Source organism: Hibiscus syriacus, unplaced genomic scaffold (genome assembly GCF_006381635.1).
Source record: "Hibiscus syriacus cultivar Baekdansim isolate YM2019G1 unplaced genomic scaffold, ASM638163v2 tig00110816_pilon, whole genome shotgun sequence".
In the NCBI taxonomy this organism is placed as follows: Eukaryota; Viridiplantae; Streptophyta; class Magnoliopsida; order Malvales; family Malvaceae; genus Hibiscus; species Hibiscus syriacus.
In genome coordinates, this window is record NW_024062873.1 from 361,447 (window position 1) to 388,959 (window position 27,513).

Genomic DNA, 27,513 nt, shown 5'->3' on the forward strand with positions numbered 1-27,513 from the left:
GAAATCGAACTCTGGTTTTGTTTCTCTATATCACAGATCTCCACTGCATTACAACAGAAAGTAAATACATAGGATCATACTCAGTTCTTATGATAGAAACAACAGCCCAACACTCGAATGAAACTTGAAAGAGGATAATTTGTTTCGAACACAAGGTCTAGACCAATGTATGAGGAATCTCTAATAATCTTAGGCTTTTGTTGCTTCCCGGGGAGCTGCAGTTTCGCTGGAGGTAATTTGCTCGTAGAGATCTCTTATCTTCAATCCGACAATAGTTTGGAAGAGGCCGGTTCCATTGTTACTTCCCGGGAAATCAGCATGCTTCAACATTTGCTGGGTGACTTCTCCATAGAACTTGGTAGAGAGGTTGCTCAAATGGCTTTCAATATAAATAAGCTCATCTAATCTGTCAAATTGGCCGTCCATCTCCAGAATGGAAACCTAAAGACAAGCAATGAAGCTATGAAATTCCGTTGAGAACAGCCGGGTAACTAGAATATGAAGAAGGAATGTAGTGATACCTCGTTGCCGAAGTACGAGTCAGGGCCATAGTGGAATTTGATGCCAGGGTAAGAGCAAGTGAGCTTCCTTCCGCACGGTATCCATGAGATGGTTGAGCCTTCATCAAAGAGGTAAACTGGACTGAAATGCTCCACCCCTTCTTTCATGATCAACCTCACTCTCAAAACCTTCCCTTCATTGTCGTCTGGAATGAGCTGAGTCGGAAGCACTTCGATCACTGCATCAGCATATTGCTTCTGAGGATCTGCATCCACCAAATAGAAAATGATGTAACAAAACAAGACATTGACAAAGTTTACACCAGCTCAAGCACTTGGAACACAGATATTGACAGGCTAGTATTTTTTTTTACCGATATATGCATCGAAATCGGGTTTCCTGGCTTCAATACTGGCTTTAATGCTTTCAAGGCTGTGTCCCCTCTCAGCCATGTCCCTCTGCAACGTTTTCAACAAAGTCAGATCACGCTAATGAACAAAATCCAGGCATTGAATTTGCAGAACATTATTACATTAGCATACAAAATTTATCACCTGTATTTTCCATGCAAATTTGACCTCACTGCTGATGTCCAAATAGATACTGAAGTCCAAGAGATCCCTCACACGCTCATCGTACCTATATATTAGGACAAAGGTGGGCATTTCGAATAAATACTAGTAAAAGAGATAAAAAAAAACTATTAAAATATACTTAAAATAATTAAAAATAAGACTCGTAATACTGTAACATGCATCTCTTTTCTCTTTTGATTAAAACTGAATCAACTTACATGGGGTGCAGTCCTTCGATCACAAGGATCTTAGGAGGTTTAATAAGCTCAGGAGGATCCAAGAGACCTGTAACATGGTTGTAGATAGGCTTGTCGACAGCAACTCCTTTCTTGAGAGCTTTAACTTGCTCATACATGAGGTCAAAGTCGTTGGCTCTTGGGTCAAGTGCAGTGACTCCCTTCTCCTTCCTCCCAGTTCTGTCGAGCGAATGATAATCATCTAAGCATATCACAGTGGTCATGTCGCTAATGAGTGTGTTCGAGTCAGGGTTGCCTCCCTTTGGTGGCTCAGCCGCGCCACCAAACACGCTCGTTAGCCTCCTCATGAAGGTACTCTTCCCGCATCCCGAGTCTGCAGCCAACCCAATCACCACAGTATGTGAATCACCAGCTCTGCATGCTATCACACATGAACCGCTGCTGCTGCTGCCTATCTTGCCGGTTCTCCTGTAGAAAACCACTTGCTTTTGGTGGAAACCCAAATAGGTTTTCGCTGGTTTGGAGATTGAACGCGTTGAGTTGACAGATTGGGCGGTGTATACAGTTGAAACCGCCATTGTTTTCAGCTCTCTCCACCGGAAAAGAGAAATTTAGAGAACTCTTTTAGACAAGAATGCTAAACTGGTAGTTACATGGTAATAAAAAAGACCGCATGAAAACGAGTTTGTCCTCTTGTCTCCTTCTGATTTCCAAAGAAAAAATTGGAACACAAATGAGAAGAAAAAGGTTGAAGAAAACAGATGGCAGTGAGTGCTGAGTGCTTAAGCAATGGCAAAAGCTGAGGTGTCTTTTGTTTGTGAGTTCCTTTAACTGCCCCTAGTTTTGGACAAAGTTTGAAGGAGATAATAAGGCGAGAATGAAAGGGACATGAATGGACTTGAATCAATTGGTAGTGGAGAGAAGGGTCATTTCCAAAATTCATTTCTCCTTAGCAGAAAGTGAGACTATTCAGGATACTTTAGCTATGGAAAATGATTAGAAGATTTGTTCATGAGATGAGGGCATGGAGAAGCTTGGTGGTTATTTGTTTTAGTTAGGATAATGTCATGTCACGTGGCATAAAAAGGGTGGCTGGTTAAAGACGATGGGGGGTTTGGGGTGTAGAGTGATGGAGGTTACCCGGAGACTGTGCACTTGGCAACAGAGATGATTAAAATTCGATTTTACTAAAAAATTATTTTTTTAATTTGATTAAAATAAATTAGTTTAAATTTATTCGACTCATAATTTTATAAACTTAATTTGACTCAATTTTTTTAATTCGAGTCAAATTATATATAAATTCAAATAACTTGAAATTTATAGTAAATAGTTTATTATTTTTCAAATTTGAGTTATACCCCTCATTTTATATGATATATTTATATCACATATGAAAATATATATTATAGTTATAAAAAATTATTTAAATTATAATCAAATAGTATAATAATATTATAAATATTTATAATTAAATTTAAGCAGTAACTCAAACAACTCAATTAGACTTAAAAAAATTAAAATTATGAAATATGACTCATCAATTTAATTTTTTTAACTCAAATATATTTCATTAGCCAAATTCATTCTTTGGACTAGGAGTGTTCATTTTTCGGTTTTAACCGAATTAACCGATCGAACTGAATTAGTTTGGTTAATTCGGTCGGCCATCGAATTAGTTCGTTCGAGGAACGATTAATAAATTTTCTAGAATTTGGTTAACCGTTAATTAACTGAATTAACCGAAATTAAATTTTAAATATATTATATATAACATATGGACTCAACCCAAACCATTTAAAACTCAATTAATAATTTAATATCTAATAACTTTTAAACTTAAATCAATAATAATTAATTAAAAAAATTCATATAACATTTTTATTTTATAATTATATATTATTTAAATTAATTGTAAACTTTTTTTTAATTAAAAAATATACAATTTTTATATAAATTAGAAAATTTTAAAAAAATTCGGTTAATTCGAAAATTAACCAAATTAATCAAAATTTACTCGGTTTGATTAATAATTTCAAAAAAAATTGATTCAATTAACGGTTAAAGAAAAAAAATTTGATTAATTCAATTCGATCGTTTTAACGGATTAAACAGCCGTACATTGGACGGTTCATAAAGTTCTTTTGTTTTGTGGGACCATGGGGTTTCTCCCGCATCATAGAAATATTCCATGCAAAACCAGCATCCCTGTCGCCCTTTATACCAAAATCATTAAAATGAACTCTAAAACTCTGGTTGACAAGTTAGTGATTAAATTACAAAATTATAAACTTTAGTCAGCAAAATAGGAATAAGAAAATATTGAGTGATGGAAACTTGTAATATACCCTAAAACAAATCAATTATTTAATGGAAAATATGATTGGGCCTAAATTACTATCCAGTCCATTTTCCAACGCATCTATGGGTTTGAAAATTATGGGTTGAACCCAGTATTTCAGTTGATTAAATGGACTGTCTCCCATTGGGTAGAATACATTTTGGAAGGTTTTAATTCCCTTTGTTTTGTTTGATTAATAAATTTCAATCCCTTAAGCAAGGAAGAGTCATATTTAATATAGGAAAACGAAAGACAAAAAAAGGTTAATTTGGTAAGCTTGTTTGGTCGACAATTTTGTGGTAGAGTAGTGTTTATGAACCAGCTCTCTGCGTGACAATACGTTTATTACATGGGCAAATATATTAGAAGATAAATTTATAAAATCCTATGAGATTATTGTCCCGCAAACCCCTTTGATCCATCATTGATTAATAATTAATCAAATTTTCTATCGACAGGGATAGCACAAAGCGGCACAGCTTTCTTCAAAGTCATACCAAATTGTTCTTGCATGTCCAGATCTTCTGGGTTGATTCCTTGAGGAAGTTCCCAGTCAAATGAGATCATGGAAGCCAACATCAAGTGCACCATCCGAGTTGCAAGTGGCAGCCCAAGGCACAGCCTTCTCCCAGCTCCAAACAGTATATATTCAAAGGCTCCATCTTTATAATCTATTTTCGAGCCGATGAACCTTTCTGGGGAAAATTCAAGGGGATGGTTCCAATATTTGGGGTTTCGGTTCATAGCCTAGATATTGACTAAAACATGAGCGCCCTTTGGTATGGTGCAACAAGTGATTTCTACATCATTTCTTCTTTGTAAGGTAAGAGGAGAGGGGCTGCTTGGTGGAGCCGTAGGGTTTCTTTTACAACAGCTTGGAGATATGGGAGTTCATTGATGTGTGATTCTTTAACGGTTCTTTCCGTGCCGATAACTTCGATGAGTTCCTTCCTTGCCTTTTGCATAACCTAGGGATTTCGAAGAAGCTCCGCCATTGCCCACTCTGTAGTTGCTGCCGATGTCTCACTTCCAGCAATGAACAAGTTCTGCCAAAGCGCGAGAGTGAAGACTTTACATGTAAAATTTAGCAGCTGTTGTTAAAAGTTCAGGTACAAATATTTTACCAAGAAAAGTTTGTAGATATGATATTCACCTGGATCAAAGGTTTGATCGTCTCACGATTGATAAAAGACCCGTTTTCATCCCATTGATCAAGAAGCACATCCAGGAAATCACCGTTCCTGGAGCTTGGATTTGATGATGCTCTACCCTTCATTCGTTTATCAATCATCTCGTCAAATATCTCATGCATCCTATCATAATGCATCATTGCAAGCTTCCTCACTCCCTGCAAGTCAAACCTCTTGAGCACCGGAAAATAATCTGATAAATTCGGTTTCCCAGCGCTCTCCACAATCTTCCACACCAAATCTTTGAACTCCTGAGCCGTGCTAAATTCCGGGTCAATGATATCCATCGAAAACATGGTACTGAAAATCAAGTTCAAAGTAGTAGCGAAAACGACTTCACCTACATTAACTTGGGAATTCGAAAGACAATGGTTTTTGATATGTTGAATAAGTTGTTCTACTTTTTGGTATCGTAGGAATTGCAGAGAGTTGAGTTTTTGTGCACCGAACAACTGGGTGCTGCATAATCCCCGGAGTTTACGCCACCGATGGTCGTCACTAGGACCCCATACCAAGGAGGCTTTGAGGTTGTGCATGGAAGCAATGGCATCGGGAACCGGGCGGTCGGAAAAGGGCTGTGCATGAGTTTGGAGGACTTGTTTAGCCATTGCAGGGGACGAGAGTACGATAGTTGTGATGGAGCCTAGGCGGAGAGTCATAATGGGGCCATGGATCTTGGCAAGCTCGGCGAGGGACTGGTTTGGATGACGACCTAGGCGATTGATGGAGCCGAGTATGGGTAGGCCGATCGGACCTGTCTTGGAACGGCCGAACAAGGGCTCGAAAAGTAGGAAGAAGATGACGATGCAAAACAAGAATATGTATACTTCCATTTCGATTAAGGTTAAAGCCAGGGGATGTAGCTGCTAATATATTCATTAAAAAGTGAGAACTCATCGTATAGAATAAATTAGATTAGAAAAATCATTCCGATAATAAATCTATAAAATATTTAATTTAAATTAATCGATTAATAAATTATATACTAATAATTACATAAAAAAATCTTTGAGAAGCTTTGTATTATTATTATTATTATTATTTCCAGCAATGACAAGTAAAATATGTGTCAACCATTCAAGAGTTAGAATAGTAGCTAAGCAAGCTTAATAATAAATAAGATATACCAACCATTGTCGAGCGTAGTTGGTTCTACATATTTAGGACATATATATAATTTTATTAAAAATAACTTTTATTTTTTAACTGTTTTAATTATAAAAAAAACAAACTAAAGTAACATTTAGTGGAACAAAAAATCATTGTTTTGAAAACCGGACCGAACCGGCCGGTTCAACCGGGAACCGCTGTCTAGTCCAGTTCAATATACACCGATTGAACCGCTATTAGTGAACCAGCCGGAACCGCTGAACCATTCAAACCAGACCGGCTGAAAACCGAAAAAAACTACCAATTTTGTTTTTTTTTTTAAATTAAACCAAATGACGTTGTTTGTTAAACGAGCCAAGTTGAACTCGAGTATTGCTGAACTCGACTCGAACTTGAAAACTTTAAAAGTAAGCTCAACTTGACTCAAACACACGAGCTAAAAATTATCAAGTTCAACTCGAACTCGAAATATAATATTGAAACTTGAACTCAAAAAGGCTTGAACTCAAAAAAAATTTAAAAGCTCGATTGAAGCCTAAAATTCAAGCTTGATTGAAGTGAAAGAATAATTCATTCAATGCTCACCAAAAGGCTCCATGATTTTGAATGTCAAATTATCTCTATTATTTATAGAAGTTAGTTGGGATGTTCTTCTATGTTTCTTAGCCATGTGGGATTGTTTTGTTCTCATATTTTTACTCTTTAGACTTTTGGGATGCTCTTCTATGTTTCTTAGTCATATGAGATTGTTTTAAAAAAAAAATAAACCAAACAATATTATTTTGTTATGATTTTTTAGCCCCAAATTTATTTTTTAATTATAGTTATATAATTATATTTATTATTTAATATGTTTTACCTTAATTATTATGTTGTAGTTAATTTGAATCATTTTGTTTCACTTAATTTTATGGTTTTTAACTTATATATGTTATGACTTGCTTTGAATATGATTTGTGATATAAAAAATTATTTTTTATTAAATATTTTTAGTATTTTTATTTAATTTTTTAAATAATCATTACGTCGTCCGGTTCTTCCTACCGGTCAGACCGGTTGAACCAGTAAATCTATAGCATGACCGGTTCGCTAACCGGTCCGGTTCTGAAAACCATGCAAAAAAAAATTATATGAATTGAATTTTGTAAAAATTAATATGCAAAAACATAAGCCATTTCTTTTGGGCTTATAAATGAAAAACCCAAATAACATTTTACTAAAACTATGGTAGTTGGTAACCACTCACTATTCTTCAATTAATAATTATACCAAACTTCTTTTCTTTTCTCTCTCTAGTTCAGATTTTTCAAAGAAAAATTCAAACTTTATGAAATAAAAATCAAAATCTTGGATCAAACTTCGTCGGATATCCATAAATGGATGTTGAATTAATTTGGATTTAAGCTATATCAGTCCTTGCGACTTCTATAATCAATTGACTTTTTGAATCTTATAATAAATCACTGTGACTCGAGATTGTCGATGACAAAGACGAGTGTCTTTCCTTTGATTTGGATTTATTTACTATTGATTCTTATTTAGATTGATTGTTGCATTTGATTTTCTTCTACTAGTGCATTATGTGCTTGAGATTTTAGTATTGAAGAACGCTATAATTAGGGTTTTGAGCGTGATGATCATTTAATGAAATTAGTGATGAATGAGGACTGGAATTTCAGATGACATGCTGATGGAAGTTGAAGAATGCGTATTGTGTGTTAATGTGTGAATTTGATGAAATTTTGATGATTGATTGTTGACAATAGATATATTGGTGATCGATGTGATGATTAAATATATAGAACTAATTCATTTAAAGAGTGATTTGGTGATTGTGGGGTACAATGATTGAATAAGGTGGTGTGATTGATGGGCGGTGAGACTCATTTGAATGTTAGTGAGTGGGGATAATGGTATCGAGGGCCTACGAGGAACAAATTGTTAAATAAGGATATTTAACATGTCACATTATATTTTTATTGTTCATATAAAAAAATATTAACAGTTATATAATATTTTGATATAAATCAATACTAGTAATAACTGTAATTTTAACTTTAACTAATAATGTAAAAAGAAATTTACTCAAATATACAATATAGTCATTAATATGATTTAACCAAACTTAAAATGGTACCGGTAGAACGTAGAACACTGCCAAAGCTTGGCATAAACTTGTAATACGTTCGGTAAAGAAAAACAACCAAAAGTTTAACTCGTTTTGTGTATACTACAAACTAAATAGGAACAACACAAAGTGGTACAGCTTTCCTGAGAGTAGTACCAAACTGTTCTTGCATGTCCAAGTCTTGTGGATTGATTCCAGGAGGAAGTTTCCAATCAAATGAATGGACCATAGATGCTAACATCAAATGCACCATACGAACCGCAAGAGGCATGCCCGAGCATATCCTTCGACCAGCTCCGAATGGTATATACTCGAAATCACGACCTCTGAAATCTAAGCTCGAATCAAGGAATCTTTCAGGACGAAACGAGAGAGGGTCAGTCCAGTACTTGGGGTCTCGGCCAATACCCCATGCATTCACCAGAAGCTGAGCGTTCTTTGGTATATTGTAGCCGCATATTTCCACATCCTTTTTGACTTTGTAAGGTAGGAGAAGTGGAGCCACAGGATGGAGGCGCATTGTTTCTTTGACGACAGCTTGAAGATATGGGAGTTTATCGATGTCTGATTCGTGCACAGCTCTTTCGGTTCCAATGACTTCCATGACTTCTCTTTTTGTTTCTTTTAGGACTTCAGGTTTTCTAAGGAGCTCTGCCATCGCCCATTCTGTTGTTAGTGCAGATGTATCACTTCCAGCAATGAATAAGTCCTGTTTAATAGTATTTGTTTCTTAGCTGATGAAATTATATATTTTAAAAAAAAATTCGAAGAGTAAGCAAAATTGTTACCAAGATCAAAGGATTGATATTTTGGCGAGTGAAGTAGGACTCGTTCTCTTCGCATTGATCAAGAAGAACATCCAAGAAATCGCCATTTCTGGTCATGGAATCTGAAGCTCTAACTTCCATTCTTTCTTCGATCATCACGTCAAATATCACATGCAATCTCAAATAAGACTGCCTTATATGCTTCCTTATTCCTTGCCAATCAAACCTTTTCAACATCGGAAAATAATCCGACGAGTTCGGTTTCGCTGAATACTCCATGATACGCCAAACCAATTCTTTAAACTCTTGCGCCGTGCTGAAATCAGGGTCCACGATATCCGTTGAAAATATAGTACTGGAAATCAAGTTCAATGCCGTAGCGAAAGTGAGTTGCCCTATATTGACTTGGGATCCGGAAACACGTTGCTTGTTGATGTGTTCGATGAGTTGCTGCACTTTCTGGTGACGCAGGTGTTGAAGCGAGTTGAGTCTCTGCACAGTGAACAACTGGGTGTTGCATATTCTCCGACGGTTGCGCCACCTTCCATCGCCGACTGCCCATGCAAGGGTTGACTCGTGGTTAGGCTGGGAAGCGACGGCATCGGGAACAGTGTGGTCGGAGAAGGTCTCATCGTGTGTTAGGAGGACTTGTTTGGCGATTTCAGCGGAAGAGACGACGACGGTGGTGACATAACCTAGGCGGAGAGTCATAAGGGGGCCGTAGGTTTTAGCTAGCTCAAAGAGGGATTGGTTAGGGTGAGAGCCTAGGCGGTGGAGGGAGCCTAATATAGGGAAGTTGAAAGGGCCCGGAGGGAGGCGGTGGGCGGCGGAGGAGCGACGGAGAAAGAGGAGGAAAAATGAGATGCAAAACAATATGATGGTGTAGAGCTCCATGTTTGTTTTTGTTTTGCTTTGGAAATGTGTATAATCAAGGCCTTTAAGTAGCCACGTTCGTTCTTAAGAAAAAATGACAAACCTTTATGATAATAACTATTCTTATTTAAAATATCTAGAATTAATTACATTAATTATTATTATTTAAAGTTTTAAGTAAAATTAAATTTATAAAATTTGAATTTAATAAAATATATTTGTTTAAATTTTTGTTTAAATTTAAATATAATTATTTATAATATTATGATATTATTTTCTTGGTATAATCACTAGTTTTTGATTTATTAATTGAAAAATCAAGATCGAGTACTATAGAAGCAAGGACGACCCTCTCAATCCAATCTACTTCATTCACAAACGTCGGAATTTAAACTTCTGACCTTACTTAAGGGGTCTATTGTATTATTTCACTAGACCAATTGATTCCAATTTAAACAATTTTATAATCATATAAAATATTCACACACACAATATATATATATATATTCTTACTCATTTTCATATGCGTAAGATGTATTATTAATGAATCAAATACTATCTAAAAATAATTTAATATATTTATAATGTTTTAAAAAATAAATTTTAAAGATAAAATATTGATTGGAGTATAAAGAAATGAAACAATTGACAAGAAGAAATATTTTGTAAAAAGTTATAGTCGGAAGACTAAATTAAAAAATATATAAAATTGAGAGATTAAATTTAAAAAAAAAATTGTCAAAAAATATTAAAGTTACTTAATTTTTCTAAAGCGGTAGAAGAGTATGTGATTCAAAATTTTAAAAATAAATTTAAAATGAATGATGAACAAAAGAAATATGGAAGTGATATAAAGTTGAAGTGCTAAATTGCAAAGAAGAAGAGATTATTATAAAAAAATTAGAATCAAAATTACATAAGTATTTTACTTTGGTTGAAGAGCATGCCGTTCCAATTCGATTAAAAATAGATTTAAAACAAAAAAAAGTTAAAAAAACATTAATAAAATTATTAAACAATCAGATTCTTAATTATCGATCAAAATAATATCATTTCAATTCTCAATTTTTTAATTATTAAAATTTATAAATTTAGATTAATTTGAACAATTCGAATAGAACAATTCAAAAAAAAAAAAACTCTAGATTATATGATAACATCTTGACTTTTAGTTTCTGTTTTGAAAACTGGACCGGATCGGCTGGTTCAACCGGGAATCGTTGTTTAGTCTGATTTAATCTAAACCGGTTGAACCGCTATTAGTGAACAGGTCAGAACCGCTGAACCGTTCAAACCGGATCGGCTGAAAACCAGGAAAAACCGGGTTTTTTGTTTTTGTTTTTTTAAAAAAATTAAACCAAACAACGTCGTTTGTTAAACGAGCCAAGTCGAACTCGAGTATTGTTGAGCTCGACTCGAACTTGAAAACTTTAAAAGTAAGCTCAACTCAACTCAAACTCACAAGCTAAAAATTATCAATTTCAACTCAAACTCGAAATATAATATTGAAACTTGAACTCAAAAAAAAAATTAGAAGCTCGATTGAAGCCTAAAATTCGAACTTGATTGAAGTGAAAAAATAGTTATAATTATAGTTATATAATTTGTTATGATTTTTTAACCCCAAATTTATTTTTTAATTAGTTATATAATTATATTTATTATTTAATATTTTACCTTAATGTTATGTTATAGTTAATTTGAATCATTTTGTTTCACTTGATTTTATGGTTTTTAACTTATATATGTTATGACTTGCTTTGAATATGACTTGTGATATAAAATATTATTTTTTATTAAATATTTTTGGTATTTTTATTTAATTTTTTAAATAATTATATCGTCGTCCGGTTCTTTCGACCGGTCAGACCGATTCAACCGATTGAACCAATAAACCGATAACATGACCGATTTACTAACCGATCCGGTTTGAAACCATGCTTTTAGTACACTTGAAGATAACATATAATACACATCTTGGGATCCGCGGACATCAAAAAAAACAATAATATATATTTATAGAAAAAGAATAAATTATTATATACACATTCAGTCGTTCTCCTCTTTCTCTCATTTAACTTAATCTAACATCAGTAAATTGTGTAGAAGTCAATAATCAGTTAAAATAGGTGAAAATGAAAAAAGAAACTCACACATCGTTTTAGCTTGACGTTGATTTTCAATTTCTTTTTTGGTAAAAAAAAAAAAAGAAAAAAAAAGTCAGTAAACAGATGACAACGCAACCCAACTGTCAGCAACTAATTTGGAGCGGGTCAAGCCCTCTGCAGCAAAACAATTGATTTTTTTAAATTAAAATCCAATTTTACTCATTAAATAATATCTTTTACTTTTGGTAAATTCTCGAAGATAACATATAATACACATCTTAAAATCCGTAGCCGCCAATAAAATAATAATAAATATTTTAGAAAATTAGTAAATTATTATGTACGCAACCATTCATTCTCCTGTTATGCTCATTAGACTCAATTTAACATTAGTAAATTGTGTAGAAGTCAATAATTAGTAAAAAAAAGGTGAAAATGAAAACATAAAAATCAAACATCGTTTTAGGTTAACGTTTATTTTCAAAATTCCTTTTTGGTTAAAAAACAAAAAACTTAAGTGAACGAAAGACCTCGCAACCCAGTGCCCAAATTGTCGCAACTAAGTTGTTGCGGGTCAACGAAAAGTACAGTGCGTAACAGGACCGGAACTCTTCTTGACCGCTGAAAGCTCCTCATCAACAAAAAAGTAGTTGGCTAAATATAATTTTTCTTTAATTAAATCGTATTAAAATTATATTTATAAACCAATCAAAATTAAATACGTATAATTAAGTACATATTAGATATTTAATAATGCAGAAAAAACTTAAATATTTAATTTCATGAAAGAATAACAGTTAAATAACCTAAACTACATAAAAAATATATATTATATACTGTATGTGTAATTGTACCCTTGAAAGAAAAGTTAGGTACTATGTGTACCCTTGAAAATTAAATACCACGCTACACATAAATGTTAGTATCAAATAAAAGAAAAGTTAGGTGCTGCGTGTACCAACAAAAAACAGACACACAAGGCTGCACATAATAAATATCTGTATACAAAAATTACTATATTTTACCCAAATAGTTTTCAAAATAAGATGAGAAGAGTTGTGGTTTTATTACGCATACACCGTTTTATTTATTTATTTATTTATGAGAGTTGTATCTTTAAAATGCACTAAATGCTCATGACGGGTAACCTTACTAAAATGTCTTTTCAAGTGTAAATTACGAAAATATATTTACGAGCTTAATGATTAAATTAAAAGATTTGACACAAACCAAATAATTCCTGTGGTTAAACGAAGGATTGTTACTCTAGAGATTTTAGGTTTGAACATCAATAATTATAGCAATGTTTAAACTTTCATTGTCAGGTGATGAAAAATATTTAGAACATGTCTTTCATATAATTAATCTGTGTTAATTAAAAATTTAATTTAATTTGATGAGATGTATAAGATGTCTTTGGGACTCATTAATGGGTTATGAAAACCCTATGTATTGGAAATAATAGAAATTCCTTAAGTATTAAATACCTAAAATGCCATTAAGAGTAAGATGATACGATTTCTCTTATGAGAATGAAAAGGTCACAACTTCCTCACAATTTGAGTGCATACTTCATAAGTGTATGATGAATACGTAGGTTGTAGACGTGTGTGTGATTGGTAGAAGATTAAGTTTATATTTGTCTTTTAGTAATGTATTTTTATTTAAATCTTATTCTAAGTGTAGATAAAAATAACATTTAGAGTAGTCATAACTATAGTTAAACACTATGTATATAATCTTTGGATTAATGTAAAAATAAGTGTCCAAATTACACTTAAAGTTAACTTTAGGTGCCTAAAGAATTTTTCGTTAAAAATAGGTGTCTAATATTTTTGACGCTACACTTTTAGGTACATGTCGTTAAATTTGACTGTCAAGTGACACATATCAGACTTATAAAAATTTAAAAAATTTATTTTTTTTTGAAATTTTATATGCTTAACACGTGTCACTTAACGATCGGATTTAACGGTGTTAACAGACCAAGCATCTAAAAGTGTAACGTTAGAAACGTTAGACACCTATTTTTAACGAAAAATTCTTTAGGTGCAACTAAAGTTAACTTTAGGTATAATCTGGACATTTATTTTTACATTAAACCTTAATTTTTTTTTATGAAGACCAATATTGTAAACAATAATTTTAAGTGAATATAGAAGAAAACACACTATTTTTCCTTCATAAAAACTCTTATCATCTACACGATATTATTAAGGAACATAAACTGGTAAAGGATTAATATGCCTTTGTTTAAGGTTCTGAGGAAAAATTAACTATGATTGCAAATAAATCACACAAAAACTTGTGAGAAAATACTTTTTCTTGTGATTGAATAATAATGGATGTAATTGTGTAGTTATGGTATATTGATTGACTTAAAAGAAAAATATCGATCTGTGTGACTTATAGACAATTATGTACGTGTGTGATCGCGTATAATGAAAGATTGTTTCATGATTGCACAACCTGACTGTTTAGTGATACCAGGTGTCAATTTCATTTATTACTATAGCTATTTGTAATACTTGATGGGTTGGTGATTTTATATAGTCTACAATTATTGTTATGATCGTACACACATACGAACTAGCTGTATGATTGACAGTATCGTGAGTAGTGAGTACTGATATAAGACTGATTGTTATTATTGATTAACAACTACCTAATTACTAGATGATACCAAGTAACTCATTGCTACTGAAAGTAATGTGTGAACAAGTCCTAGAAACAAGGACTAGATTATGAATAATGACAATAATGTATGGTTCATAAGGAATGTTGGAAAACATGCTACACCTATGCATAATTATATATATGTAGACTCATTGCTCTTTATTTATGAACTGTATGAAGTATAACAGAGTGAAAATATATTACTAAGTTTGTAAAGTTTAACCGTTCGTTCATTAGTAGATTATGATCATTTTAGAGGAGTGCCAACACTTTATTTATAGTACACCTTATTTACATTAGTGTGCATATGTATTCATAGGACCTTACTAATATATCGGTCTATAAGCTCTATTTTCATTTTGATTTATATTATGTCATAGTTAGAGTTCTAGTTTTTTTTAAAGAAATTATAACAAATTATTGTGGCCTGATATTATCAATAACCTGGGAAAGATGAGTCTCTTTTCTTCTTCTACTATTTCATCTTTTTCTCCTTTGATTTGAATTTATTTACCATTGATCATTGACAAGTCATTAATTTGCATATATTTCGTATTAGTTATCCTATATTTTAGCGATCTAGTTAAATTATCTATAGGTCTATATCTTTTGTTAAACTTTGTATTTTACAGGTCAAAATATGTGTTGGATATAATATATTAGAACTAAAATTAATCTAACATCACTATGTGGATTCGACTCTGTTTATCACTACTACAAAATTCATTTTGAGCATAATTTTTTTTAAGGCTTCGACAACTTATCAATCCTTATTTGAATTGATTGTCGCATATGATTTTCTTCTACCGGTGCATGATGTCTTTGAGATTTTATTATTGGAAATGATTTGATCGTTATAGTTAAGGTTTGAGCTTAGTGATCATTTAATGAAATCGGTGATGAGTAAAAGATGAAATTTCAGATGAAATGGTGATAAAGGTTAAGAACTGCATTTTGTGTGTTAATGTGGCGACCAGGTTGATGAAGTTTTGATGATTGGTTGTGATAATGTCTATAATCGATGGTGATGGGGATGGCTGAGATGGTTAAGTTTGTACAGAAAATCCATTTGAGATTTGAGAATGGTGGTTTTGATTTTGGAGTACAATGATTGAAAAGGTGGTGTGAATATGAGGGTTGAGGCGCAATTGAATGTTGGTGAGTGGAGATAATGGCAATAAGGGATAACATGGAATAAACTTATTAAATAGGTACATTTAACATGTTATATTCAACTTTTATTATTCCGATAATAAATATCGATAATTAAGTGACTATTTCGATATAAATCAATAACATTAGTGATGGTAATTTTAACGTTTTAAAATTAATAATGAAAAAGAAATTACTCAAACATATATTAATTAGTGGCCATTAATATATAGTAACCAAATTTAAAACGGTACCGGACTACCGGTAGACCGAAGAACACTACAAATACTTGGCATAATCTTTTAAAATGTTTGGTAAAGAAAAACAATAAAATGTTTATCTAAAGTAAATAATTTAATATTCTGTTAGTAAATTTAAATTTTATTTACCGTATAAAAATGACAAAAGTTAAGACATAATGATAAAATTAGTCTCTAATGTTGATCTAAATAATCCATTTGGTTCTTATTTTTAAAATATTTTAATTTTTGATCAAAATAATCTATGTTGGATGGAAGTCATTAATTGATTGACGGTCGACACATGTTGTTAACATGTTGATCAAAATAATATGTTCTCTCTCATTCTTGCTGCAAAATACTTCCCATCCGGCGACATCCTTAATGCCAATCTCGATTATCGTACTTCCTTTATATGGCGAAGTATATTCACTGCTATACAAGAATTCACACTCGGACTTCGTTGGTGAGTGGGTATTGATAGAACTGTTCAAATTCATAGTGAACATTGGGTGACTTCTTTCTAGTGGCCCTTCAAGACTTTTATGTTGAACACTGTTGCTCCCGTTCGAGTGGGTGATTTGATTTCACGGTACCCTACGAGTCTTGCTGGGATGTTGACGTGTCTGCCATGTTTTCTCTACTGCCGATGCAAATGCCATATTGAATTGTCTGATATTAGCTGTTTCTTTTGATGCTTTGGTATGAAGCGGGAACTCATCGGCTTCTTATTCTGTTCGATCGGGATATCAATGGCTTTCTCGACAACACAGTACTTTTACGCCAGTTTCACCCATGTGGCACTCTCTCTCGTTTTTGCACCCTACCACGTGCCGACTATTCAGATGAAGGCCTACCTGATGCTATAAATGATGTAATGGCAATAAGCATAAGTGCACACTATCGAATCAAGTACTAAAAGTGGACACAAATCAATGTATCGAGTGTCGAATCTCCGAAAGACTAGTGATACAATCAGAATTGCTTAATAACAATATATTAAGAAGTGTGTAGGTGTTGTGATAACAATGTTATAACAAAGAAATTGTAAACTAGATAGAGATGACAGAGATTGTAATAATCATTAATGGAGCATTGGATTGATGGAAACAAAGAATAAAAATGTTAAACAATCACATAAGTTTTAACAATGCTACCGTAACCAATTTAATGTGTCAAACATCAATCAAGCAAATTATCATTTTCTCCAAATATTCACCACGACATACAAAGCATGTATACATCTCTATATACCTACTAACTATGCTTACCGATAATGCTACAACAATCAGGTAACACAGATCTCTCTATGCTACACGATGCTCACGTAACATTGATACACTATTTATATTGTAATTCGTTTCTCAACGCATTACTGACAGTTTTTATCTCTAAAAACAAACCCAAAAATTAAGTTCTTGTCACACCAATCAAGTTATTAAAACAAAACTAAATAAACATGCATTCCATAAAATATATATCATCAAAGATCATCCACGTTGAACATCATCATAAGTTTAAAACAATCAACTTAAACAAAGAGTTTTCTCCCTCTCAGTCTCAAAACAAATCGCTCACGAAGACACCCAATTGATCTCCAGTCACCGCTCTCACGATTGCAGTGCTCCACGTTCTATAGTTACTCTCCCCGATGGTAATTACGCTGCCATGGTTGCGGCGGAAGAAGTGTAAAATGAAGCTTCTTTTTTTTTTGGAATTAATGGAGGATGATGAAGGGTTGAAGAAGAGCATGAAAAGTGTGATACCAACTCGCTCTTAATATGTAAATTATGCAAAATATCTTAACATTAATCTAAATATGATTCTAAAAATATTAAAGTGCAAGCTTAACCTAAGTAAAAGGCTTTAAATGATGACTCTGTAGGAGAGTTATCACTTCCCATGAGGCATTTTCAGTGGGTTGTCGTCTTTTTCTCTCGCTAATATTTCTTATGGACGTTGTAGCTTATGTGGAGTTGCGGAGGAAACAATGATGCATGCACTAAGGGACTATCTAGAGGTGCAACCGATTTTCTCCATGGCCGAGCTTTCATTCTTTATAGTTGCAGGGGCTTTCACTTGTTATGGGGCATGGCTTGAATCACTCTTGGCTCTCTTGGATTCAGTGACATTTACTGCCCTCTTGATTCTCATCTCTCAGATTTGGTATAGGCGTAATATTCATGTGCATGTATCCCGTTTTACCATGTTGGCATCTCGTGACATCTTGCAAGGCTTTGCAGTTAGCTTTTGAACATGCTTCCAAGTTCACTGACGCCATCACGACTGCTTCTCTCACCACCATTCATTCTTCACACAGGTGCAAGCCTTCTTCGGGTGTGGTCAAAGTTAATGTTGATGGGGCATGTCCGCTTCATTCCGGAGTACCAGCGATGGGCGCTATTGTGTGAGATTCTGATGGCTTTGTGCTCGCTGGCAGGGCAATGTGCATTGAAGGACCTCGTGATGCTGGTTTTATAGAGGCCAAGGCAGTTTGCTTCGGGTTGTAGCTTGCAGTCGAGTTGGGTCATAAGCATAATATTCTCGGAGTGACTCGTCCAACGTGGTTAATCAGTTGCTGCATCATCACTCGAATTTATCTATACTCTAATTCCCATTGGCGGAAGCCAGAGACATCCTCGATTCTATCCCGGATATGGCATTCACTTGATTCGTCGCTCAGCTCATGGCGCGGCTCACACATTAGCTCAATTTGCTTCTTCCACATCCTCTATAGCGTCTTTTACTTATGATTATCCTTCGTGTTTAACTCATATCATTATAACTGACGCTATTTTCTGTTAATAACAATATATTTTTCTCCAAAAAAAATAAATAACATTAATAAATCTATTTTAATAAAATTTATCACTTTTAATAAAAAAATTAACTGAATCGTATAGTTAGACGTGTAGAAAAACCTCTACAATTGGAATTCTTCATATACTTGAAATTAAAAATTTTGAGTTACTGCGTAACTATTTCCAAGTATTTGCCGTGAAAGTGGCCATAGCGTCTGGAAATCGTGTACACAAGCATATGTTTTACTGCACGTACGCTAATTTGTTTGAACTTTCTTTCAAATCTTTTTTCCAGCGGCGGAAAATTCTATCCCAAACTAGTATAAATGAAGGGGTTTTCAACTCATAAATCATCTTAAACAATTCAGTTTTTTTATTATTATTTTCCCAAGGTGCTAAAACTAATCTATTATGAAGCTTGACTATGGCTGAAATTGCAGTATCATTTCTCCTTGAAAAACTCGCATCTTTTCTGCAAAATGAGGTGGAGCTTTTGCAAGGGATCCCCGAAGGTTTAGAGTACATCAAGGACGAGTTGCAGAGCTTGAAGGCAACCCTCCGAGTTGCAGACTCAGCGGGGGAGAGTAACCAAGAACTCAAGGTATGGGTTCAGCAACTGAGAGAGATTGCTTACGATACTGAAGATATCCTGGATGAATACAAGCTCGACCTTGTCAACGACTATGGTGACAAGATTGATGCTTTTCTACACAATATTTGTTGTTTCACGAAAAAACTTGAAAGCCCAGCATCGGATTGCTTCCAAGATAAATGTGATCAAATCCAGAATCAACAACGCATCTGCCAGGCGTCCGAATTTCGACAACTATGGGATGAACGAGCAAGCTCCATTTCCACTGTTAATCCATGGATGGATAGAAGAGGGGATGCCCTCCTTCTAGATAGTGTTGATTTAGTAGGTATCGAAAAGTTCAAAGAGCAACTCATCGATTGGTTGGTGGCTCGAAACCCCGGCCGCAAGGTGGTTTCGGTGGTCGGAATGGGCGGGGTCTGGGAAAACCACCTTGGCGAAGTAAGTTTATGATGATGCCAAAGTGAAGAAACATTTTGCCGTGCATGTTTGGATCACTATTTCACTTCCTTTCAAGATTGAAGACCTGCTAAGAAACATGGCACGCCAACTCTTTGACGTATCCAGGAAGCCGGTTCCTCGAGTTATCAATGACATGGATCCAATTCTCCTTAAAATGATCATTAAGGGCTTCCTTCAGCTGAGAAGATGCTTGTTTTGGATGATGTGTGGCGCATGAATGAATGGGAAATGCTCGATCACGCATTGGCTAACAACGGTCGTGGGAGTTGTGTTTTGCCCACGACGCGTAACTCCGGAGCTTCGACATCGTGTGGGGATTCTGAAGATAAGGTCTTCAATGTAGAGCCGTTATCTGTGGATGAGTCGTGGACACTTTTCTGCAGTGTTTCCGGAAGGACTCATGTCCTGCCGAATTGGAGAGACATTCTAGACTTATTTTGGAGAAGTGTGAGGGACTGCCACTTGCAATTGTGGCCATTAGTGGTGTTTTGGCGACGAAAAGGTGTATGGTTGTGGAATGGGAGATGGTTTACCGTGGCCTCAGTGCTGAAATGGAGGACAATAGCAGACTCATCAATTTCAAAGAAGTTCTTTTGCTGAGTTTCAATGATTTGCCATCCCACTTGAAATCTTGTTTCTTGTATTTGAGCCTCTTCCCTGGGAACCATCTGATCGAGAATATGAGGCTGATTCGATTGTGGATAGAGGAAGGGTTCGTTGAAGCCAAAGAAGGTAAGACACAAGAGGAAGTTGCAGAGGACTACCTTAGTGAACTCCTGAATAGAAGCTTGATACAAATAGCAGGGACCATGATAATGCCCTTATTATGGAGCTAGGAAAACTGGTGCAGCTTCGAAGACTAGGCATTACAAACTTGAGAAAAGAAGATGGGAACCTATTGTGCTCATCCATTGAAAAGCTGATCAATCTTCGAGCATTGTCGATCGTTTCATCGGTGAAGGACAAGTTCATTGATCTGCAATCACTTTCTTCTCAAGTACTTCAAAGGCTATACTTGTATGGGCGATTAGAGAATTTACCAGACTGGATACCTTGTCTTCAAAGCTTAGCAGTGATATATCTAAAATGGAGTAGGCTGCCAAATGATGCACTTCAATCCCTTCAAAACTTGCCCAATCTCGTACATCTTGAACTGGTGCAAGCCGTGGAAGGTGACACTTCACTTTTCGAGGCCGGCAGGTTCAAGGGGCTTAAACAACTGGGTATAGACAAATTTGAAGGACTGAAATGCATAGAGGTGGAAGGAGCAATCCCTTGTCTTGAAAAGCTTAGCATCCAACGCTGTAAATTGCTGGAAAGGGTGCCATTAGGGATTGAACATCTGACCAATTTGAAAGTTCTCAAATTTTTCGATATGCCGGAGGAATTGATTATGGCCCGTGGTCCTGATGCAAACGTTCCTGAAGTTTGTTATACTTACTGGAGAAATGGAGAATGGGAGGTCTACATTGAGAGTTCAAGCAAGAATGAGATGAGCAATTCCATTAACACTGATACGCTTCAAAGTCGTTTTAAATAATGCAATTTTTCACATAATGATATAAGATTATATGCAATTTGTCTGCCTTCGTCAACTGTTCATTGATTTAGTTAATTTTCTGGCTAAAGTATGTATGATGCAAAGGTACCATTTTCAAGATGAAGGGCCACAATTTCGGATAATATCGTTTTAGATCCGACATCTCACCCAATCTCCTCAATCCCCACTGAAAACTCGGTTTCTTTCTCCGAGAACAAACCATAACCGGGAAGGAGCTATGCCTTAGAAAAATTAATGATTATATATCTTTCACTCCACAGCAAGTCACTCTCCAAGATAAGTAGAAACCCTTCTCTTGAACATTCGTCCCAAGTCAACAATTTCAGATTCTCTCATCTGCTTAGTTATGTGGTCGAACAGCCTAAGTTTCGGTTCTTTTCTGGACAACCTGTTTGCAACATCAATGGTTAAACTGACCATATCCCTGCTGTTAGTCAACAATCGCAAAACTGTGGCAGACTGTACAGGGTTTGACACGAGTCTATTGAGTAATATCAGCACTTCCCGTATCAATAATGTCCTGCATAGAAGGGGTCCATAACATGAGAAGACATTGTTTAAGATAAATAAAGCATCAAAGTAGTACATCAAAGATTGACAGGCATAGTTTTCGGTATATAACAGAAAAGGGATTTCAGGCACTGAAGGCAAAGAGCTGACAGTGTGACTCAAAAGTTGGGGAATAACTGTGTAGACAGAGCACTGAATGAGGACAAAATGTCATGCTAGCCCAAGCATCAAAGAAAAATGAAATAAAAGGTATACACGCATCCAGAGCCATTGATTACCTTGCTCTTAGGGTTTCATTAGATTCAGTACTTACTGTGGCTTCCATGTCTATCTCAGATGCCAACAGTTGCATAATTAGTGTTAGAAAATTTACTTCTCTAGATAGCTTGTTATTCACTAGTATGTCAAAACCAGATTTTCCAGATGAGGCCACAAAAGCGAGTAAGGTGATGGCATTTTTGCGTAGATCCAAGGCCTGAAAGTTAATTGATTCAGAAATCATATTCCGTAACTAGTATCAGCTAAAACACAAGCGATAGTCTTCTAGGAAAATATTGGATAATCAACTAAACTTCACAACTTCTTGCAGTAACAATAATGCATTATCTAATAAAATAAATCAAGAATGAAGTTTATTTAACATAACCTACTTGTAAAGTGTTCCCAGAGAAAACTATACAGTCAGCCAACCCCTCAAGAATCATAGTGAATCCTTGGATAGCATCTGTGTTTCCCTTGTCATAAGCATCATCAGCATTTGTCTCCGTTGTACAACCAGAGCAGAATGTGACCACCAATTTAGGACCTTCATTCAACAAAGAACCATTAGGCATTGGCAACAGGCAGTGATAAAATATATTTCGGTTCATTTTTATTGAAAAATAACACTGTATTGGAGGGGGGTGGGGTCAAAAGATCATTCTATCCTGGCCATATAAACTTGAAGACCAGCAAAGAACGCATAAAGTCCAGGGAAAGAAAGGTTCAGGCGACTGCAGGAAGGAGATTGTGGTTCAAGCTGAGGTGCACCCCTCTTGTACCAAAAAATTGTTGATAGAATATTCTTATTGAAAGGGTCCAATAGTCTGTCTTCATATTAGTAACTAAATACTATAAGATTTTAAGTGTTGCCATCCCTAAAGCAACATGTGATTTAAAGCAGAATAAAACAAAGATGATAGATTAACTAACTACATAGTAGAAGAATATATTTCAAGCACATTTTCCTCATTTGCATTGAAAGGAAGATGAAACAAGACGTAGAAGGAATAAGCATTCACTTACAATTTAAAAGCAGGTAGAGAGCATGCACAGCCTCCTTTTGTACAAGAAGCCCAGCTTCCTTTTTCAGTAGTTGTGAAATACATTCAAAGACTTGACTGAGGCCAAACCTAGCACAAGTGAAATAGCTTTTAGAGCATAAAAGTTGCATATCATCCTGGAAGTTTGGAAAAAGGAGCAGATCATACAAGCTTACTTTTCTCTTTCTGTGTAAGCATCACTTCTCATCAGAATCACATTCATAATCGAGACTGCTTCCAATCTTACACATTCTTCAACACTCTTCATTAAAATGAGACGCATAAATTCAAAGAGATAAATCCAGTTTATATGGGAAAACAATGGTGCAGAGCTAGTATCATAACATCCTTTCTTGCACGGATATTTTGCTTCAGAAGATCCTACTCCAGTTGGCACATAACTTGAAAAGGCCCCATCCATGCCAATGCAAGCCCGATCTCTAGTTTCATATCCAAATATATCATCAGTGCCGCTTCCAGAGTGAAGATGCTCAACCAAAAAGTTTTCCCTGAGTAGAGTGCACTGGAAAGATCAAATCAAAGTTCATAAGCACGCAATGTAAATCAAAACTTAGGTCTCCTTTACTAAAGCATAGAGCATTTACAGCAAAATGAAAAGCATATAGAAAAATGGAAGAGAAAAATACAAATTACTGCTTCATAGACAATAACAGCAGAAACTATTTGAGGGAAGGTGTAGGAAAAATAATTTTGAGCACTGATATTTCCTTTTTCCATTATATATATAAGATAATAATAAGGGAATAACTGCATAAACCCAACCTGATTTTCTGACATATAGAAAGAGATGAATTATACTGGCCCAAAACAAATCAAGGTTTAACGAAAGCACATAAAAACCTCATGTTACAAAGAAAACAAGAAGAAACAACATACAATACCTTCCTCTGGATTCCCTTTCGAAAGTCACAAGATGCTTCAACAGGACATGTAGTATATGCAGTGATCTATACACAATAACTACCTGCATCAAAAAGGATGATCCTCAGGAGTTCCCAATAAAATCAGTAAAACTTCATAATTTGAAGTTTGAACAAAAAGAACACATCCACGCACAAATCCTAGATAATTTTACAAGGCATGATCAACCAACCTTTCTTCTTTGTCTTTCAGCGGTTTCAAAAATGTGAAATGTTGTGATACAGGGCTATCCAACCAGTCCTGCCTACTATAGAACTCACCAAATAGCTAATAAAGCCAAGGGTGATATTAGGTTTTCATGTTACCTAAGCAGCTAAGTACATAAGAGTACTCATCTAAAAAAACATTTGATACCAAAAATAGGAAACATAATTTATTCCTCATAAGCTCCACAATTAGCTCTTGATTGATATAGAGGCTCCGATCAATTACAATGTCTAAGGCCCAGGAAACGAGCATAACTGCCATCTAATAAATGGCGTTGAAATTACTAGAATATCTTTCCGAGATTACAATTTCTGTGTACGAGATTATTGTGAGGTGGATTCCGAGGTGCTGTAATTGCGAGGCGGATAAGCTAGCAAAGGAGGGGATTGGGTGATGGTAATTGTTGTTTCAGAGAGTTGGGGCGTTCAGCAGTTAGGATTGTTAGCAGTGTGTTTAAGTTTTATGTATCTTGTAGGACTGTTTTTAAGTCTTATGTAATTCATTTGCAATCAATAAAGTCTGGCACTCTTTTCCTCATTCCGCTAGTTGGTTCTTACCCTATGGTAAGGGACCTCTAAGAGGAGGTTTTTAATGAGGCCATCTATTCCTATCAAAAAAAAATTATATCTTAGGCGAAAAGGGTTAACAACACATTGCTTCAACAACTAAAATTACAGATTCCTTAGCCATACTCTACCAAATTGGCAAATTCAAATAAGAATTTTGCAACTCACATTTTCAGCAGTACAGAGATCAAACAAAGATTCAAATAGAGCCTGTAGCTGCAACATTCCACTACTAATCTGCAACATGGAAATAAATCAACAGGTAAATAAATCGTTAACACTTAAATTTACAACATTCAAATTTATCAATGCCTGTTTTCCTAGATTGCTAAGTCAGCCTGTTCATTTGCATCTTATGGCGTTTTCAAAAATCCATTCTTTTTAAATCTCATACACTATACTTATGGCGAGTAAGGGATTAGATCTGTTGGGAAAAGTTGTGTTACGGTGATCATCTTCAATATTCCAGAGTTTCTTCATCATCAAGGTCTTTGGCAATTTTTGATAGATATGGTGAGGTGGTTGATTCTTTCATCCCTAACAAAAGAAGCAAGGGAGGAAGTGGTTTGGTTTTGTTTGTTTCACCAGATTGGAGGACGCGAGGAAGGCTATCAACTGTGTTGATAGATCTAGGATTCAAGGGAATATAGTTAGAGTTTTCATGGAGATTTCAACCTCGTGAAGCTTTCTGGAGAAAGAAGTTTGCTGGCCCAAAACTAGCTGAGGCCAAGAGTAATGTGGTGTTTCAGAAGCATTCAGAGGCTCCCTTTGTCGGTGTTGTTGACGAGGACAAGCTCTTCACTCTCAGAAATAGCTTGGTAGGTCGGTGTAAAAAAATTTCAAAAATGAAAGAGTTGGCTGTTCTTATGCAAAAGGAAGGCATTTTAGGTCCGAAAATTATGAGGTTAAGTGGTTTAACAATTCTAATCATTTTCGAAGATGAAGAGAGTAGGGATTATGCTCTTAATAATCAGATTGGGGTGTTAAAAAACTGCTTTGACAAAGTGGAAGTGTGGTCGGAAAACTTCCAGTGCAGCAGCCGTCGGGCATGGCTTTCATGCAGAGGGATCCCACCGTTGGTGTGGTGTCATTCCACCTTCAAAAACATTGCAGACAAATGGGGAGACTTATCTCCATTGAGGAGGGGACATTATATCCAGGCTCGTTTGATAGGGCAATGTTTCAGATATCTACAAACTGTAAGCTCGAGTGGAAGAATACATCGATTTGAAAGTCGGGGAACGGATCTATACAGTTTATGTTTCTGAGTTTGAACCTTGTTTCAGCCCAGAATTTGTCTGGGTAGATTCGTCCTTGATGGATAAGGGAGTTTCCTACCCGTTTTCCACGGTGGGGGAACTTGTTAGTGGCTCGCCAATTTTGCCTTCCGCGATGGAGAAGTGTGTTGAGGAAGCAGGAAGAAGCGTGGACCCATCGATGGAGAAGATTTCCGAGGAAGAAGACAGTCTATTATGTTGTTTGGGGAACATATTTAGAGGTAGCAACCTGTCGGGTTAAGATGAGGAGAATAGGGACATAGGGGAGGAATTAATTATGGGTTGAGGAATGTGGTTGCTGGTCAGGGGATGGTACAAACAAATTTTGAGGAAGTGGAGGAACACGAGGAAGTGCTGGACCATGCGGAGAGAGAGGCAAAAAATGACATTAGGAAAAGTGGTGAGCCTGCACGTCCTTTTGAGGGTACTACGGATTATTTTATAGATTTCCCCATGTTGGATGGTCGGGTAGAGTAAAAGGTGGTGGAGGATGTGACTAATGTGGGCCTCACAAATTATTGTGCATTCAAAAATTCAAAGGGTGAGCCAAGGCAAAACCGGAGAGCAAAGAAGGGGAAAAACAAAAATTTCAGCTCTCTCCAAGACTGTCGTAGCAAGAAATACCAGAGTAAGGTGCATCGAGACGAAGAATGGCCCGAACTTGAAGGTAGATCCTTATATGATTCTGATTTTCGAGCAAAGTGGCAGACTCAAAAGAAGGAAGCGGCAGATTCCTTAAAGATCGAGAATGATTTGGGTTTAGAGTCTGATGGCTCACAAGTGGTTTTTGTTACTGAACACTATAGCACTGGAAGTATTGACAGAATCATTAAGTTTTGAATAGTTTTTAGGGGACTTGATTATGTTTTCTGTTTATGGAGTTGGACGTTCGGAGGGTCTTCGATGTGAAGTTGAGCAGTTAGTGGCAGAAGGGCGATTACAGTTTGTTTGAAGTTTGTTTTGTTCAACTGTTATAGCGTGGAAGCTCATGGCTTTGGTGTTTGATTTTGGCTACTATGGATTGTGTCAGTTGGTTTATTTGGCCTTTATTATTGTTATATTGTGTTGCAGCATGATAGAGTTAGTGCTGCATTAGTGGAGTGCTAGTGCAGAAGCAGCAGGGTATGAGCTGGAAAAGCAAAGTATGGGCAGCGTGGGGTACTGTGCAGCAGCATGGACAAATTGGTTATTACAGTCTCTGTTGTCAAGACAAGTTTAAAGTGGCAGACAGGCGGTTATGTGCTTGCTGTTTTGTATTCTTTTCATGTGGAAGCTTTTGGCTTTTGTGTTAGAACTTGGCTGCTATCTTCTATTATCGTTGTTTCTTTTGTGGTGTCTTTCGGGCCTCGTTTAGGATTTTAGTATAGTCAGTCTGTTTTTTAGGCTAATGTTGCTAAGTTGGATTAGGCTGAGTCTTTGTTGTTGTTTAGGGTTGTT

General features: G+C 35.5%; 3 protein-coding genes and 2 pseudogenes across 4 annotated transcripts in view; 1 reads left to right on the forward strand and 4 right to left on the reverse strand.

Annotated features, from left to right (window-relative positions):
• Positions 1–21,465, reverse strand: LOC120141960 (phosphoribulokinase, chloroplastic-like). Its single transcript, XM_039156722.1, has 7 exons — positions 21,448–21,465; positions 4,851–4,855; positions 1,295–1,864; positions 1,056–1,140; positions 875–959; positions 522–766; positions 1–441 (listed from the first exon to the last, which is right to left on the reverse strand). Exons 3-7 carry the CDS (start codon positions 1,849–1,851, stop codon positions 190–192), a joined length of 1,224 nt encoding a protein of 407 aa, XP_039012653.1. The 5' UTR covers positions 1,852–1,864; positions 4,851–4,855; positions 21,448–21,465; the 3' UTR covers positions 1–189.
• LOC120141958 lies at positions 4,044–5,669 on the reverse strand (annotated as a pseudogene).
• Positions 6,206–9,722, reverse strand: LOC120141959 (cytochrome P450 76T24-like). 2 transcript variants are annotated; one of them, XM_039156719.1, is made up of 4 exons: positions 8,831–9,722; positions 8,149–8,751; positions 7,178–7,187; positions 6,206–6,234 (listed from the first exon to the last, which is right to left on the reverse strand). In XM_039156719.1, the coding sequence occupies exons 1-2, from the start codon at positions 9,701–9,703 to the stop codon at positions 8,152–8,154; spliced, it is 1,473 nt and encodes a 490-aa protein (XP_039012650.1). In that variant the 5' UTR covers positions 9,704–9,722; the 3' UTR covers positions 6,206–6,234; positions 7,178–7,187; positions 8,149–8,151. The 2 variants fall into 2 exon arrangements, with proteins under 2 accessions (XP_039012650.1, XP_039012652.1); XM_039156721.1 differs by lacking the exons at positions 6,206–6,234; positions 7,178–7,187 and having other exon boundaries at positions 8,141–8,751.
• On the forward strand, positions 19,022–21,252 carry LOC120141916 (annotated as a pseudogene).
• LOC120141957 (protein SENSITIVE TO UV 2-like) overlaps positions 21,453–27,513 on the reverse strand; it is an 8,237-nt gene continuing 2,176 nt past the window's right edge. Inside the window, exons 5-11 of the mRNA XM_039156718.1 lie at positions 24,968–25,036; positions 23,987–24,069; positions 23,261–23,593; positions 23,068–23,174; positions 22,434–22,588; positions 22,062–22,258; positions 21,453–21,793 (exon numbers count right to left, since the gene is read on the reverse strand). Coding sequence (XP_039012649.1) covers positions 21,538–21,793; positions 22,062–22,258; positions 22,434–22,588; positions 23,068–23,174; positions 23,261–23,593; positions 23,987–24,069; positions 24,968–25,036 — 1,200 coding nt within the window. The 3' untranslated portion in view covers positions 21,453–21,537. The remainder of the gene's footprint in view (positions 21,794–22,061; positions 22,259–22,433; positions 22,589–23,067; positions 23,175–23,260; positions 23,594–23,986; positions 24,070–24,967; positions 25,037–27,513) is intronic.

Bases quoted from the DNA above. Each gene is read 5' to 3' on its own strand.
- LOC120141960 (XM_039156722.1), bottom strand. From the start codon at position 1,851: ATGGCGGTTTCAACTGTATACACCGCCCAATCTGTCAACTCAACGCGT. The intron at 1,141-1,294 runs GTAAGTTGATTC...CCTAATATATAG, and splicing joins ATCGAAGGACTGCACCCCAT to GTACGATGAGCGTGTGAGGG. The intron at 960-1,055 runs GTGATAAATTTT...AAAACGTTGCAG, and splicing joins AATTTGCATGGAAAATACAG to AGGGACATGGCTGAGAGGGG.
- LOC120141959 (XM_039156719.1), bottom strand. From the start codon at position 9,703: ATGGAGCTCTACACCATCATATTGTTTTGCATCTCATTTTTCCTCCTC. The intron at 8,752-8,830 runs GTAACAATTTTG...ACTATTAAACAG, and splicing joins ATATCAATCCTTTGATCTTG to GACTTATTCATTGCTGGAAG.